Here is a 13,391-nt window from a genome sequence, read left to right as displayed (position 1 = left end):
TGAAATGTAGTTGTTTCGTCATGAGTATTTTTTAAGATACTCATTTTTACTCTTCAAGTAAAATAATAGTCTTCAAAATTCTTGTAACAACATTATGTATCATTTGCTTGAATATAAAACAATTACTGATGAAATGTATGCTGTAGAGACAGATAGTTTTATATTTATGTCATGCTGTGGCATAAACCCTAGTAAAGGTAGCCAATATAAAGTGACCTGTATATTTATTTTACATTTAAATTATGGAAAGTGAGGGTTTTATTGGAAGACATCTGTGCCTCCTATTAAGTTGAGGTTTCCATATTTTTCCATTTGAGTTGTATTTTTTTTTTTTTGAATTGAAAGAGCCAAAATTTAGTAGCAGACATTTTCGATCAGCTAGAACAAGTGGTGTGTTTTATTTTGATGACTGATGGCTTTTAAGTTTTCCAGAGGAATTGGTGGTTTTTAGTTTCATTAGAGTTCAGCTCTATTGGAAGGTTGCACTTATACTTTTAAATAGCATGAACAAGTAGAGTTTCCATGAAAAAACGATTGCTGGAATTAATATTTGCAAGTGATATGAAGTCGTTGAAGTTATTATAAGTCATCCATTGAAGTGAGCTTATTTAAGTTAATCACAGAGAAAAAGATGATGCTAAAGATATAAAGATCTTCGTGAACGATGGCTGACTATGTTGTAAAGCGGAATGAAATGTAAAATTTTGGGATTTAGATGCAATTTTCCCTTTGAAGAGAAAACGTTCTTAGGCACGTACCCCTTCATGTATGGATGTCATCCTTGTCCTCAGGGGCTTTACTATCTGACTGGACGTACAGGGACCAGGATGATAGGTAGGAATCAGATACGATTCTAAAGTTTGAGTGCATCAGTCTGCTGCACTGACAGGAAAGGACAGGTGGCTCAGAAAGAAGGAATGGGCAACCTTAGACAAACTGAGTCTGAATTCAGCAAGTTAGGATGTGCACTAGGATGAAGGAATATTTACGTATCTAGTAGATAACAGAAAAATGATTTCCCTTTCATTTCTATTCTAGAACGTGGTTCACCTAAGGATTTAGTTACTAAAGATATCACCGACACATCAATTGGGGCTTATTGGACATCTGCTCCAGGAATGGTTCGAGGTTACAGGGTTTCATGGAAATCGCTTTATGATGATATTGAGACTGGAGAGAAAAGTCTTCCCAGAGATGCAATTCATACTGTGATAGAAAATCTGCAGCCAGAGACCAAATACAAAGTTTCAGTATTTGCAGTTTACAGCAGTGGAGAAGGAGAACCTTTGAATGGAGAAGCCACGACTGAATGTAGGTAACAGCACAAGGGTATTTGTGTTTGTGTTTGTGTTGGTGCTACCTAATAGCTATCAGCTCAAGTGACAGTTTAGCCACTTGCCTTTATTTCTTTCTTTTTATGTAACAAATGGGGTCTGAAAAATTAGCACCTTTTAAAGAATGTGGTTTAAATTCAAGTTTGCTTGGTTCATTTAGTATAAAAATTATATCAAATTTTGAAATATTGAATCCCATCCAACTACCTATATTTGTCTCTTTGTCTTTTTTCCTGATAGAGTGGTCAGCTAGTTAGATCAGGAGCTATGGAGACAAAGAGAATGCAGGCACGTTTATAGCTATGTGACTTTGGGCAAATTACTTAATTTCCCTTGAGTTTCAGTTTGTTTATCTGTAGATTGAAGTCTCTAAGAGTTGAATTGAGATTAAATGAAATGACAGTGTGCAAAGCGCTAAGCATAGTGCCGAGCCACTTAGAGTTGATTGATATATGATAGTGGCTATTGAAGCTATGATTATTATATACCCAAGACTAATGCTAGATTCCTAGAGTCTTTATTTTATTCCTTTTATATTTGGTAAGGTTAAATCAAAAGTCCACTCAGTGTTTTTTGATGGCTTAGGTTTACCTTAATATCATTAATATTCCTTCCTGTGAATAGTTTTGAATGACCTATCATCATTTATTATCAGCTGGTTGGTGAAAGATGTGCCAGCATTTCATAATTCTTTCCTAAAAAACCATTTGTTAACAATAGGAATTTATTTTTTTTAACTTTTTTATTTATTTATTTATTTATTTATTTATTTTTTTTTTTTTTTTAATTTTTTTTTTCAACATTTATTTATTTTTGGGACAGAGAGAGACAGAGCATGAACAGGGGAGGGGCAGAGAGAGAGGGAGACACAGAATCGGAAACAGGCTCCAGGCTCTGAGCCATCAGCCCAGAGCCCGACGCGGGGCTCGAACTCACGGACCGTGAGATCGTGACCTGGCTGAAGTCGGACGCTTAACCGACTGCGCCACCCAGGCGCCCCACTTTTTTATTTATTTTAAGAGAGAGAGAGAGCAAGTGCAAGCACGAGCCGGGGAGGGACCGAGAGAGAGGGAGAGAAAGAATCTCAAGCGGGCTTGCTGCTGTCAGCACAGAGCCTGATGTGGTGCTTGGTCCCAGGAGCCGTGAGATCATGGGCTGAACCGAAATCAGGAGTTGGACACTTAACCAGCTGAGTCACCCAGGCACCACCAAGTATAGGCATTTCTAAGAACTTGTAGGAGAAGATTTTATTCCTTTTGTTTTGGGAAGATTTGAGGAAAAGGGAAAAGAATGGGACCTTCCTGAATTTCCTTTCATTAGAAAGAAGTGGAAGAAGTGGGGAATTTTTTTGGGTAAAAGAGAAGAGAGGGAAGTGCCATGAGCAATTTTAGATAAGTCCTATATCCTGATTTTAAGTTGTCTTGAAGTCTTTTGGTCAGAGTTGTCTGAAGAACTCATCTCTCTCTTTTTTTAATCACTGGAAAACTCAGAAGAATGTGTCCAAGTTTAAATTTGTGCAAAATTAACCAGATTTAAAACAAACTCCTTATTGGAAATTTAAATATGTGAAAAGGCACATTGCTCAGATATTCACATGATTGGTTTCCATGGTAGTAAATGAACTCTTGTGTCTGAATATATTGGCTGATGTAGTTTAAAAATTTGGCAGAAGTTCATCTGGCAGAACTTTATTTGTTGTAAAGAGAAATCATTTCATAAACCAGGCCAGATATTACACATATAGCCAACTTTATTTGTAGGAGTGAAGATACAATTCATGTGATTGAGCAGTTACAAAAGTATCTGTATTTAGAGGGGAGCTTTTTCAAAAATCTTCTCATTTGTGTCTTCTTCCAAAAAGACTAAGTCTTCAAATATTTATTTGGGACTGAAAATCTCCACAGGGGATATGTTTTAGCCAAAAGCAAATATGTTAGCAGAAACCCTAAATAAACCTTCATCTCTAAGAAGCTGAGCCTCTAAGAAATTTTCAATATTTTTTTGACTAATTGATTGAGTTAAGGGTAAGTGAACAGAAAGGCCTCTTTTGAACTAGGAGCAGAGTAGGCAGGAATGAAACGTACAGTTTTCAGAGTTTCATTTTTACACAAACTGCTCAAACATCTAAGCAAATGATAGAGAAGACAAGAAACTTTCTTTGTTCTACTTCTATTTTGTTGTTGTATTTTATTTTGCCCTCTCTGTGGAAAGTAAAGCAGTTTAGAAAGTACTTGAGAAATCGGAGTCAGATGTGGTACTGGGGTGGTGGATGAATCCTAAAGTATGGATAAATGGGCAGAGTCACTAGGTCATGCTCTCAGAGTTTTTCATAAACTTCCAAGGGGACATTGTGGAAATAGTTTCGGGAGTGCTTTCACCTGAAACTCGGCAACATGGTGTGCAAACTGCTGACACAATGAAAACCGTGGATTGTGGCTAGAAAGCCAGCATATGGGAACCTTTCTATTGGCGCTCGAGTTTATGGCAGCTGGGTTAGCAGAGGTACAGTGGGTGTTGGAAAGCATCTTGTGAGAGCTTCTAAAACATGAAAAGCACTTACAGATGTGAATGTTGCACCCTTTTATAGCACGTGGCATACCTATCAATGAAGTGAAAATTTTTGCCTCTTGCTCATGGGAAGCCAGCGAGGCTTTTTTTTTTTTTTTTTCCCTAAACTTCAAAGTTTTCCATGAAGACTAGGGTAAGATATGTTGTACCTTATTTCACCTCGATTCTTTTATTTTAAAGAATTAATTAAAAGGCAGGAATATAATTGCGTTCCTTGAAGCATTTCCAAGTATGATTTACAAAATTTGACTGTTACTAACATTTAAATTTGGGACTGTTTTGAGGTTTGGGATCTCATATTTTGGGGGATATAGGTGTCTTACAAGACCAACACTTGTAAGAATTAACTGTTAATTTTTCTCAATTCTGAGTTGTGAGAAGTTGGTCTAGAAATTTTGTGCAAGAGAGATACACTTTGTTCCACTGAATAAAAATTTAGGCTTAGAAACAAGAGGTCAGAAACATTAGCACAATCTTTTCTAGAAAAGTGTTAGACACACATCAGCTTACTCAATATTTGTGACAATTGGAAATGATACTAATCCAAATAGATTGTTATTCTATCTAGTGCTCTTTCCTATACTATTTCCAAAAGTTTTTGTAAGGACTTTACATTTTTTCCTTTGAAAAAAATATAATAAATATAAATATCATATGTATATATAAATAATAGTTTACTTACCTAGAGAATAGTAATAGAGAATTGAGGATTAATCTGAATAAATGTTAGAATTTATAGAAAGTAATGGGCTTCGCTGAGAATTCTTAGTGTCTTTAAACCCTAAAATAAAAAATTGCAACCAGTTTACTCTAAGTTTAATGTATACTTTTGCATCTCCCAGAAACAATCCATAACCATATATTGAATTTATTTTTTTTTAATGTTTACTTACTTTTGAGAGAGAAACAGAGAGACAGAGTGTGAGCGGGGGAGGGGCACAGAGAGAGAGAAAGAGAGAGAGAGAGAGAGAGAGAATCCAAAGAGAGAGACAACAGAAACCAAAGCAGGCTGCAGGCTCTGAGCTGTCAGCACAAAGCCCGATGCAGAGCTTGAACCCACGAATCCCGAGATCATGACCTGAGCTGAAGTCGGACACTCAACGACTGACCCACCCACCAGGCGCCCCACCATATATTGAATTTCTTTATCTATTTTGTCATTATTTGTCCTTTCTATATAATGTATCTTTTGCTTACATAGCTGCTTTAAAAATTTTCTTTTTATCACCGGTTTGAAGCAATTTGTTTCTGATGGGCCTTGATGAAGTTTTTTTCCTACTTGTGCTTGGGGCTTATTGAGTTTCTTGGATCTGCGAGTTTATACTTTTATAAAATTTGAAAATATTTAGACCATTATTTTTTAAAAATACTTTATTACACCCCATTCTCTTTAGGTACTCCAATTATACATGTATTAATATGTTTGAGGTAATCACACAGCTTAGTATTGTGCTGTTCAGCCTTTCAATCTTTTTTCCCCTTGTGTTTGATTTCAGGTAGTTTCTATTACCATGTCAACAGGTTCACTAATTTTCTTTCCACAATTTCCAAATGTTTAATCTTAGACATTGTAGTTTTCATCTCGAAGTTTGGTTTGAGTCTCTTTTATATGTTCTGTATCTTTAGTTAACATGCCTAATACTTTTTCTCGCATTATTAACATGTGGGATATAGTTGTAATAGCTGTTGTACTGTCCCTTTTGAATAATTATGTCATATATGTCATTTCTGTTGCTGTTTCTATTGGTTGATTTTTCTTCTTCTTATGGGTTGTCTTAGCTCTAACTGCCACAACAGAATACCATTAAGTGGTGGCTTAAACAACAGAAATTTATTTTCTCATACTTCTAGAGGCTAGAAGTCCAAGATCAAAATTCTGGCACGATTTGATTTCTATTGAGAAGTCAGTTCATGACTCACAGATGGCCATCTTCTCACTATGTCCTCATGTGGCCTTTCCCCAGTCTCCGCATGGAGGTGGGGAGAGAGAGAGAGAGAGAGAGAGATCATGCTCTGATGTCTCTTCTTCCTCTTATAAGGATTTCAGTCCCATCAGATTAGGACCCTAATCTTACTACTTTATTTAATCCTGATTACCTCTCCAAGGTCCCAACTCCAAATACCATCACATTAGAGGTGAAGGCTTTAACAAATGAATTTTAAGGAGACACAGTCACTCAGTCTATAACATAAGTCATATTTTTTCCTTCTTTGCATGTCTGGTAATTTTTATGAGATGCCAGACTTTGTGAATTTTACTTTGTTGGGTGCCAGATATTTTTACATTCTTATAAATATCTTTAAGCTTTGCTCTGGGATTCAGTTAAGTTATTTGGAGTAGATTAATCTTTCTCAAGCTTCCATTTAAGTTCTGTTACAACCAGACCAGAGAATCCCTTAGTTTAGGGATAATTTCACCCCATTAATGGGGCATCACTGGGGCACTGCATGAACTCTAGGAAATAATTGTTCCTTCTGCTGCTTTTGAGTAGTTCTTTCCCTAGCTTTGGGTGGTTTCCTCATACATATGCACTGATTAGCACTGGGCTGAAGATCCCAGGAGGACCGCTTGCAGATTTCTGGAGCTTTTCCCTCTGTTACACCATCTCCTCTTCAGTACTCTGCTCTGCAATTCTAGATGCCTTGGCCTCCCCTAACTCACAAAACCATCTCCTGTAAGTGAGATCTAAGTGAGATCATCAGGCTCCATCTGCTTTCCCTCTTCCTGAACTGGGGCTGGAAATTCTGTCTAAGCAATAAGCCAGGATAATCATAAAGCTCACTCCCGTTTGTTTTTATCTCTCAGGGATCACTGTCCTACCTTGTCTGATATCCAGTGTTTGAAAAATTTTGTTCAATATACATATTTAGTTTATTTAGATTTTTTAGTTGTTACAAGTGGCCCTTGCCTGTTTGAACACGAAAATTTCTCATAGGATCAAGAAAGATTCTTTACATGAAAATTTCTCTTAGGATCAAGAAATATTCTTTGCACTGTTTCCTTCAGTTTAGTGTCTTCGTGTAGAAATTGCTTATGATCTTTGAATGCTAAGATTATTGAACTGAGTGAAATGATCTTGCTTATATGCTCTAACTTTGTAAAAGAAAAGGGATGTGTGTTGGCTTTTTGTGGATGTTTAGTGATCTGTTTCTGATATTGATATAGTTATTAATAATTGTGAAATATTAGTAAAAGATAATTTAATAAAAAACATCGATTATATATTTATCAAACACTTTTTACATAGTGTTCCCTAAAACACTCAGTGTATACCAGTTTGTTTTTAGAACCCTGGAGATATTTTTATGTGTTAGAGTTTCCTATTCTTTTTGTGTTCATGTCAGTGGCAGTCACAAAAATAGGGTTAACTATAGTCAACTCTGGCTAATCATTTATGGACCATACTTTTTACTGAAAAGACCCAAATAATATTTCTGACCCTGCATTCATGATTTTTAGTATTCTCCACAGCATGATTGCTACTGGAATTCTTTACGGATGGAAATATAATAAAAATTCTAAAGCTCACCTCCGGAAATGGATGTTTTCTTTACTAAAGTCTCTAGAATGCAAAAGGAAATCCGTGCAATATGAACTTCCATTTTTTAGTTATTAGCTAGATAAAGAGAAAACATCTTACCGTGATCTCACTGAGATTAGGCTCACACGCCATCATGAATTTATGAGAGATCACATTGCTAAGCAAAAGAATACTGTACATATTTAAGAAACCACAGTTTATTTTCACATAAATGGGAAAGAAGACATGTATATTTTCTTTCAACACGGTATACATTGTAATCTCCTTTTATCCCACAGTATCCCCAGATTCAAAAACCTTGAAAGTGGATGAAGAAACAGAAAACACAATGAGAGTTACCTGGAAAGCAGCACCTGGGAAAGTCATCAACTACCGTGTTGTGTATCGCCCCCGTGGGGGAGGGAGACAAATGGTTGCTAAAGTGCCACCCACAGTCACCTCAACAGTGTTAAAACGACTTCAGCCTCAGACCACATATGACATTACAGTTCTCCCAATATACAAGACTGGAGAAGGAAAGCTTAGGCAAGGATCAGGAACAACAGGTATAAAATAATTTTTTTTTGGAGGGGGGCAAGAGTATAATATATTAAAGGAAGGCTTTAATACATCTACTTTATTTGTTAGTGCCTAAAATTAATTCCATAGTAAATTAGATTGTAATAATCAGATGGGATCCTGATTAGCATACTAATCCTGGTAAAATGATTCTACATATTAATGTTCTAATGCTAATATGATCTTATGAATGGTGAGAATTATTTATATATCCATTTGGGTAGCACTTCGTTATCAGGATTTTTACTGGATGTTATGTCTGGTGCTACCACATTTTAGAAATATACAATTTGAAGTGTTGTGTTTGCGATGATTCCCATGTACATCACTTAGATATCGCTAATCTGATTTCTTATTGCAGGGGGTAATAAAAAACCCCAAACCTAGTCTTATGGATAATATTTTAAAACATTTTTATCTTTACAGCTTCTCGGTTTAAATCACCCAGAAACCTCAAAACATCTGACCCAACCATGTCAAGCTTCCGAGTGACTTGGGAGCCTGCCCCTGGGGAAGTAAAGGGTTATAAAGTCACTTTCCACCCTACGGGGGATGACAGAAGACTGGGGGAGTTAGTGGTTGGACCATATGACAATACAGTTGTTTTGGAGGAACTTAGGTAGGAATGAACTATATTCAGTTATGGTTAAAAGATTGAATAGTTTATGTAAATTAGTAGGACTTACACAGATAATCACTTATGTGTCTGATTGCCAGCAGAGTGCTTAAAATCAGCTGAAGTTGCTTTCTTAGTCTTGTTCTTACGGAAGATGAGGTTAGGATTCAGAGGCCAAGCTGAGTTTTTTGTGACATTTTAATGGTTCGGAATGGCATCTTTTCAATAACATCCTGCTTTTTTAAAAATTAACTTTCATATTTCATGATGTCACCAAAAGCAGCTTGTCCCTAGCCAGGCCTGTTGAAATGTGGGGGTTCTTGTGCCTTCTGGAAAGGCCCAGGTGACTCACACTGAGATGCTGAATATGAATCCTCTTCCAGGGTGGGCCATGGGAGAGAGAAGCAGGACTTTGTGCTTGGTGCCAGCTGGCAGGAACGGGAAAGGGTGGGCTGATTAAAGGTCTCGCTTCAGGCTGTGCAGTGGAAAACAAGGAAGTCTGAGTTTGAACAGCACCCTACATTCATCACAGTAGGAAGAATGGACTACTGTGCATTGCCTTTTGGAAAGTTTGTTTGTCTCAATCATTCATTCAACGATATTGAAATCTATATAAATACTCATTGTTTACTTTTAGCAGATTAGAGAGGATGAAATTTATTGAGGTTGCTATGTGCCAGGCATTGTGCTAGGTACTTTATGTTACCTTGCAATATACAGCATTTAAATTATTTTCTTAAAGCCCATTGCTTAGAAGCAGTACCTTTTAACTTGTTGTAAGTGAACGTTTGTAAAATCAAGATGAATGTGTTTAACAAAGCAAAATGTGCTACCCCTTGAGCCAGTTTTACATACGAACTATATATTTTAACATTTCAGGGCAGGTACCACGTATAAAGTAAATGTTTTTGGAATGTTCGATGGAGGAGAGAGTTCACCCCTTGTTGGACAAGAAATGACAACCCTTTCTGATACAACTGTCATGCCAATTTTATCCTCTGGTAAGAAACTGAGTTACATTTCCCCACGAAAACTTAATATTATGATGCTATTTCAAATGTGAACTGTTAGGTTAGTCACACAGTGAAAAGCAAATATAAACACTTTATACTACAATATGCTTAAATAATTTGCACACTTAAAAACGTATCTTCAAACAGCTAGCTAAACATACCTTTGACAGTATTTTTTAAGGCCTATCTTGTCAGCATTTGCATTGGTTACATAGTACTGTATTATTTAAAGCTGAGGTTTTGCAATGGGTAGGTTACATACACTTTCTCTCTTTTTAATAACTAAAATGCAATGTTATTTTGTTAAAGTAGTTGCAGAAATGATTTATTTGGGCTGAGCAAGCAGAGTTCGGTTACATAAATAGGTGGACAGCCATGACTTGGTAAGCAACATGGAAGCATAAGCTCTCGGATTTTTCTGCTCCTGCCACAGTTATTGCTTTGATGTGCATGAAGCTAGCTTTGAACGTTCTTAGAGGTGGAAGTAGTGGATGGAATTTACCTCTAAATGTTTTCCATCATTTGATAAAAAGGAGTAGACCTGGGCAGAGTAGGGGCAGGCTTGCAAAGGCTTAGGTGTTTGGAGTGGTATTTGGGAGTCTTCAGTCCTGATGGGAGGTACTATATGCAAAGGATGCCGTTGTAGTGTGATGAGCATCATTTAATTTTCTCGGATGCTACCATGGCAAGAAGTTGGAAAAGTCATAGCTGGTAATGTAAGCTTCCAGAAAAGAGGGGATTTAAAAAATGTGGATGTGGACAAAATAAGTCAAAGTGTCAAATCCTGCTGTTTTGTATGAATGTTCTGTTGTTTCTGTTATGATGATATTAACTGACTTATATTTTTATTTTGTAGCTTGTGCACTGAGGATATTGGGATTTTTCTCTTTCCAAAGCACCCTAGCTTTGTATCAGTGTTTGTGCTTGTTGTCTCTAAAGCTCTCAATTTGTATATTTGTTTGCCTACTTTTCTAAATTGTCTTCCTTCTTTCTTGATTTTTTAAATGTGCAGACTTCACCATCTGTATTTACCTGATTGTTTTACATAGTACATGATAAAGTTAAACAGCTAGCAACTCAATAATATAGTAGCTATCAGGTTTTAGAACAAGGTATCTTTACTTCCAAAAGGTCTAATAAAGATTCATGTGTCTAATCCTTCATAATATATGTAATAATTACCCGAAGCTTAATTATTTTAGAAGATGTTTTAAGCTCACTAAAACCTTTTTTAGCTCACACATTTTATCAGTTCATTTCGTATTTGTCTGCCAATGACCATTACATATTACAAAAAAATGCTGCATCTAATTTTTAGATCACATTAAAATTTTATTAAAATTATTAATGCCTTGTCGCCAGATGGCTATACATTCTCATTCAATTATTTCAGCTCTTGGGTTTGTAAGCCCTTTCAAATACAATGATGGTTTAATTTAAGTCTCCAGCATCTATGACTGTAGCCAGGAAAGAGTCAAAGATGAAGGAAATATTTGCCATTGAAATATCATTGGAGGAATTGGTGATCCTTATGAATGTTATTTGAGGTTAATGAATCATATTGACATATTTTTGGAGTCTTGACCTCCAAATCACCAAGCTAAGCTACAGAACTGAAGCAGCTAGGCAACACTGAGCATCCAGGGATGGCAGAGGCATGGCTAGGAAGTCATTCTACTAAGAATTTGCTCCTTACTCTGTCCTGTCTCATGATTGCCATGTCAGGGATGGAGTGTCTCACCAGAGCAGAAGCAGACATTGTGTTGCTGGTGGATGGATCGTGGAGCATCGGCCGGGCAAATTTTAGAACCGTGAGGAGTTTCATTTCTCGCATTGTGGAAGTCTTTGAAATTGGTCCCAAAAGAGTACAAATTGGTAGGTCTGGCAATATTGAAGACCTTTAGACATTTTTGTCCTTCTTTTTTATATATGCTAATGCCAGTGGTGTTATTTTAGCCCTTGCTCAGTACAGTGGGGATCCCAGAACAGAGTGGCAGTTAAATGCTCACAGAGACAAGAAGAGCTTGTTGCAAGCAGTGGCAAACTTACCATACAAAGGAGGCAATACTCTCACAGGTGAGTAAGGACAGCCTGGTGCACTTTTAGGTCTTGCTTTTGGTCAGAACTTGTGGCTGAGTAATGATGCGACTGATTCTCTTTTAAAAATCCCACTAGGCATGGCTTTGAATTTCATTCGTCAACAGAGCTTCAAGACCCAAGCTGGCATGAGGCCTCGAGCTCGAAAAATTGGTGTTCTCATCACTGACGGAAAATCACAAGATGATGTTGAGGCACCTTCAAAGAAACTCAAGGATGAAGGCGTGGAGTTGTTTGCTATCGGTAAGCACTCGAAAGGCTAGCAGTGCCCCTGGGGTTACAAAAGCTGAAGATATTTTTATAGTTAAAATATTTTTGAAGCATAAACACATAAACATATTTTCCCTATCACATAATTTATTAAACATATTTTCCCTATCACATAATTTATCAAAAAGATATGCCAAGAAGTCAACTCATTTTCTTCTTTTCCCCTTGTAATGGGATGCAACTACATGGCTTCTTAGAAGAAAGTAATGGGTCAGGAGGACAAATGTACTATTAGTAGGATGCAGGAAAATCCCTGTTTGGTTTTCTGTGGCACCATGTTTATTTTTGATATCCATTATTTTACTTTCCAGAGAAAACACTCAAGAGACACTTTTTGGTGGGAAATTGGTGCTAGAAGCATTTAGAAGAAGCCAATTCAGAATAGCCTTTAGTTCACATTATTTTTTTATTTGTTTCTATTTTGTGCCAGAGATAGTCATTTTATTATTGAGGAAAATCATATGTATATTCTAGTTAACATTGAAAATCCAAATGCTTTTAATTTGATGTATCCTTTTTTTTTTTGCAAGGTATTAAAAATGCTGATGAAGATGAATTAAAGATGATTGCGACGGATCCTGATGATATTCATGCATACAACGTGGCTGACTTTGAGTCACTCTCTAGGATTGTAGATGACCTCACCATTAACTTGTGTAACAGTGTCAAAGGTCCAGGTAAGATTAGCCTAGGGCTTCTCGCCCTCAGCACTGTTGATATTTGGGAGAGATAATTATTTTTTGTATGGGGAAAGGGGACTCTTTTGTGTATTGTGAAATGTTTAGCAGCGTCCCTTGGCTCTGCCTACTGGATGTCAGTAGCATTCCCTGAGTTGTGACAACTAAAAATATCTTTGAATGTTGCCAAATATCTGATGGGAAGAATAATGCCCTCAGTTGAGAATCATTAGTTTAGTCCGTGATTTTTTCTTGGATTTGTTTCTGATGGCAACGAATTAGAAATGACTTCTAGCTTATTTGAAGATAAGCAACTAAGATGGTAGAAATGGTTCATATGCTTTGGGTATTGAGAATACATGTATTTGACTTTTTTCCTTGAGTTTCTCTCTCCAAACATTTGCAGATTTTCCTTTTGGATTTTGAACAACACACTGACCTTTTCCCTGGAGAAATAGACCAGCCAGGAAGCCAGAATTTTTAGGCTTCTGGCTCTGGGTTAGCTGAGAGAGTTGTAGTTTTATTTAGTTGGAGAGAACTTTGAGTGGGGATGAAAACATCTTTTATCAGTTTTCCTTTATTTATTTTTTATCAGCTGTGTAATAGTTGCATTCATTCTAGTTTCCCAGACTGTAAAATTGCTTGATAATTTTGTAGGCTTGATTATGACCCAACTATAATAAAGGTTAGAGTACTAAGAATGGAAATGCTTTCCC

The 13,391-nt window shown here is 36.6% G+C and overlaps 1 protein-coding gene across 9 annotated transcripts in view; it reads left to right on the top strand.

The window, feature by feature from the left end:
* Positions 1 to 13,391, top strand: part of COL12A1 (collagen type XII alpha 1 chain) — a 123,808-nt gene that overhangs the window by 41,640 nt on the left and 68,777 nt on the right. For 6 of the 9 annotated variants that reach the window (XM_045498790.1, XM_045498793.1, XM_045498788.1 and 3 more), the window contains 8 exons: positions 1,039 to 1,311; positions 7,723 to 7,989; positions 8,429 to 8,621; positions 9,498 to 9,619; positions 11,357 to 11,506; positions 11,588 to 11,707; positions 11,807 to 11,971; positions 12,529 to 12,675. In XM_045498790.1, coding sequence (XP_045354746.1) covers positions 1,039 to 1,311; positions 7,723 to 7,989; positions 8,429 to 8,621; positions 9,498 to 9,619; positions 11,357 to 11,506; positions 11,588 to 11,707; positions 11,807 to 11,971; positions 12,529 to 12,675 — 1,437 coding nt within the window. The remainder of the gene's footprint in view (positions 1 to 1,038; positions 1,312 to 7,722; positions 7,990 to 8,428; positions 8,622 to 9,497; positions 9,620 to 11,356; positions 11,507 to 11,587; positions 11,708 to 11,806; positions 11,972 to 12,528; positions 12,676 to 13,391) is intronic. The other 3 variants (XM_045498794.1, XM_045498796.1, XM_045498795.1) reach the window with 1 other exon arrangement.

The sequence above is a fragment of the Leopardus geoffroyi genome, chromosome B2 (assembly GCF_018350155.1).
Source record: "Leopardus geoffroyi isolate Oge1 chromosome B2, O.geoffroyi_Oge1_pat1.0, whole genome shotgun sequence".
NCBI classification, from domain to species: Eukaryota; Metazoa; Chordata; class Mammalia; order Carnivora; family Felidae; genus Leopardus; species Leopardus geoffroyi.
The sequence above is the reverse complement of the archived record's forward strand: the minus strand, read 5'-3'. Positions and strand labels throughout refer to the sequence as shown.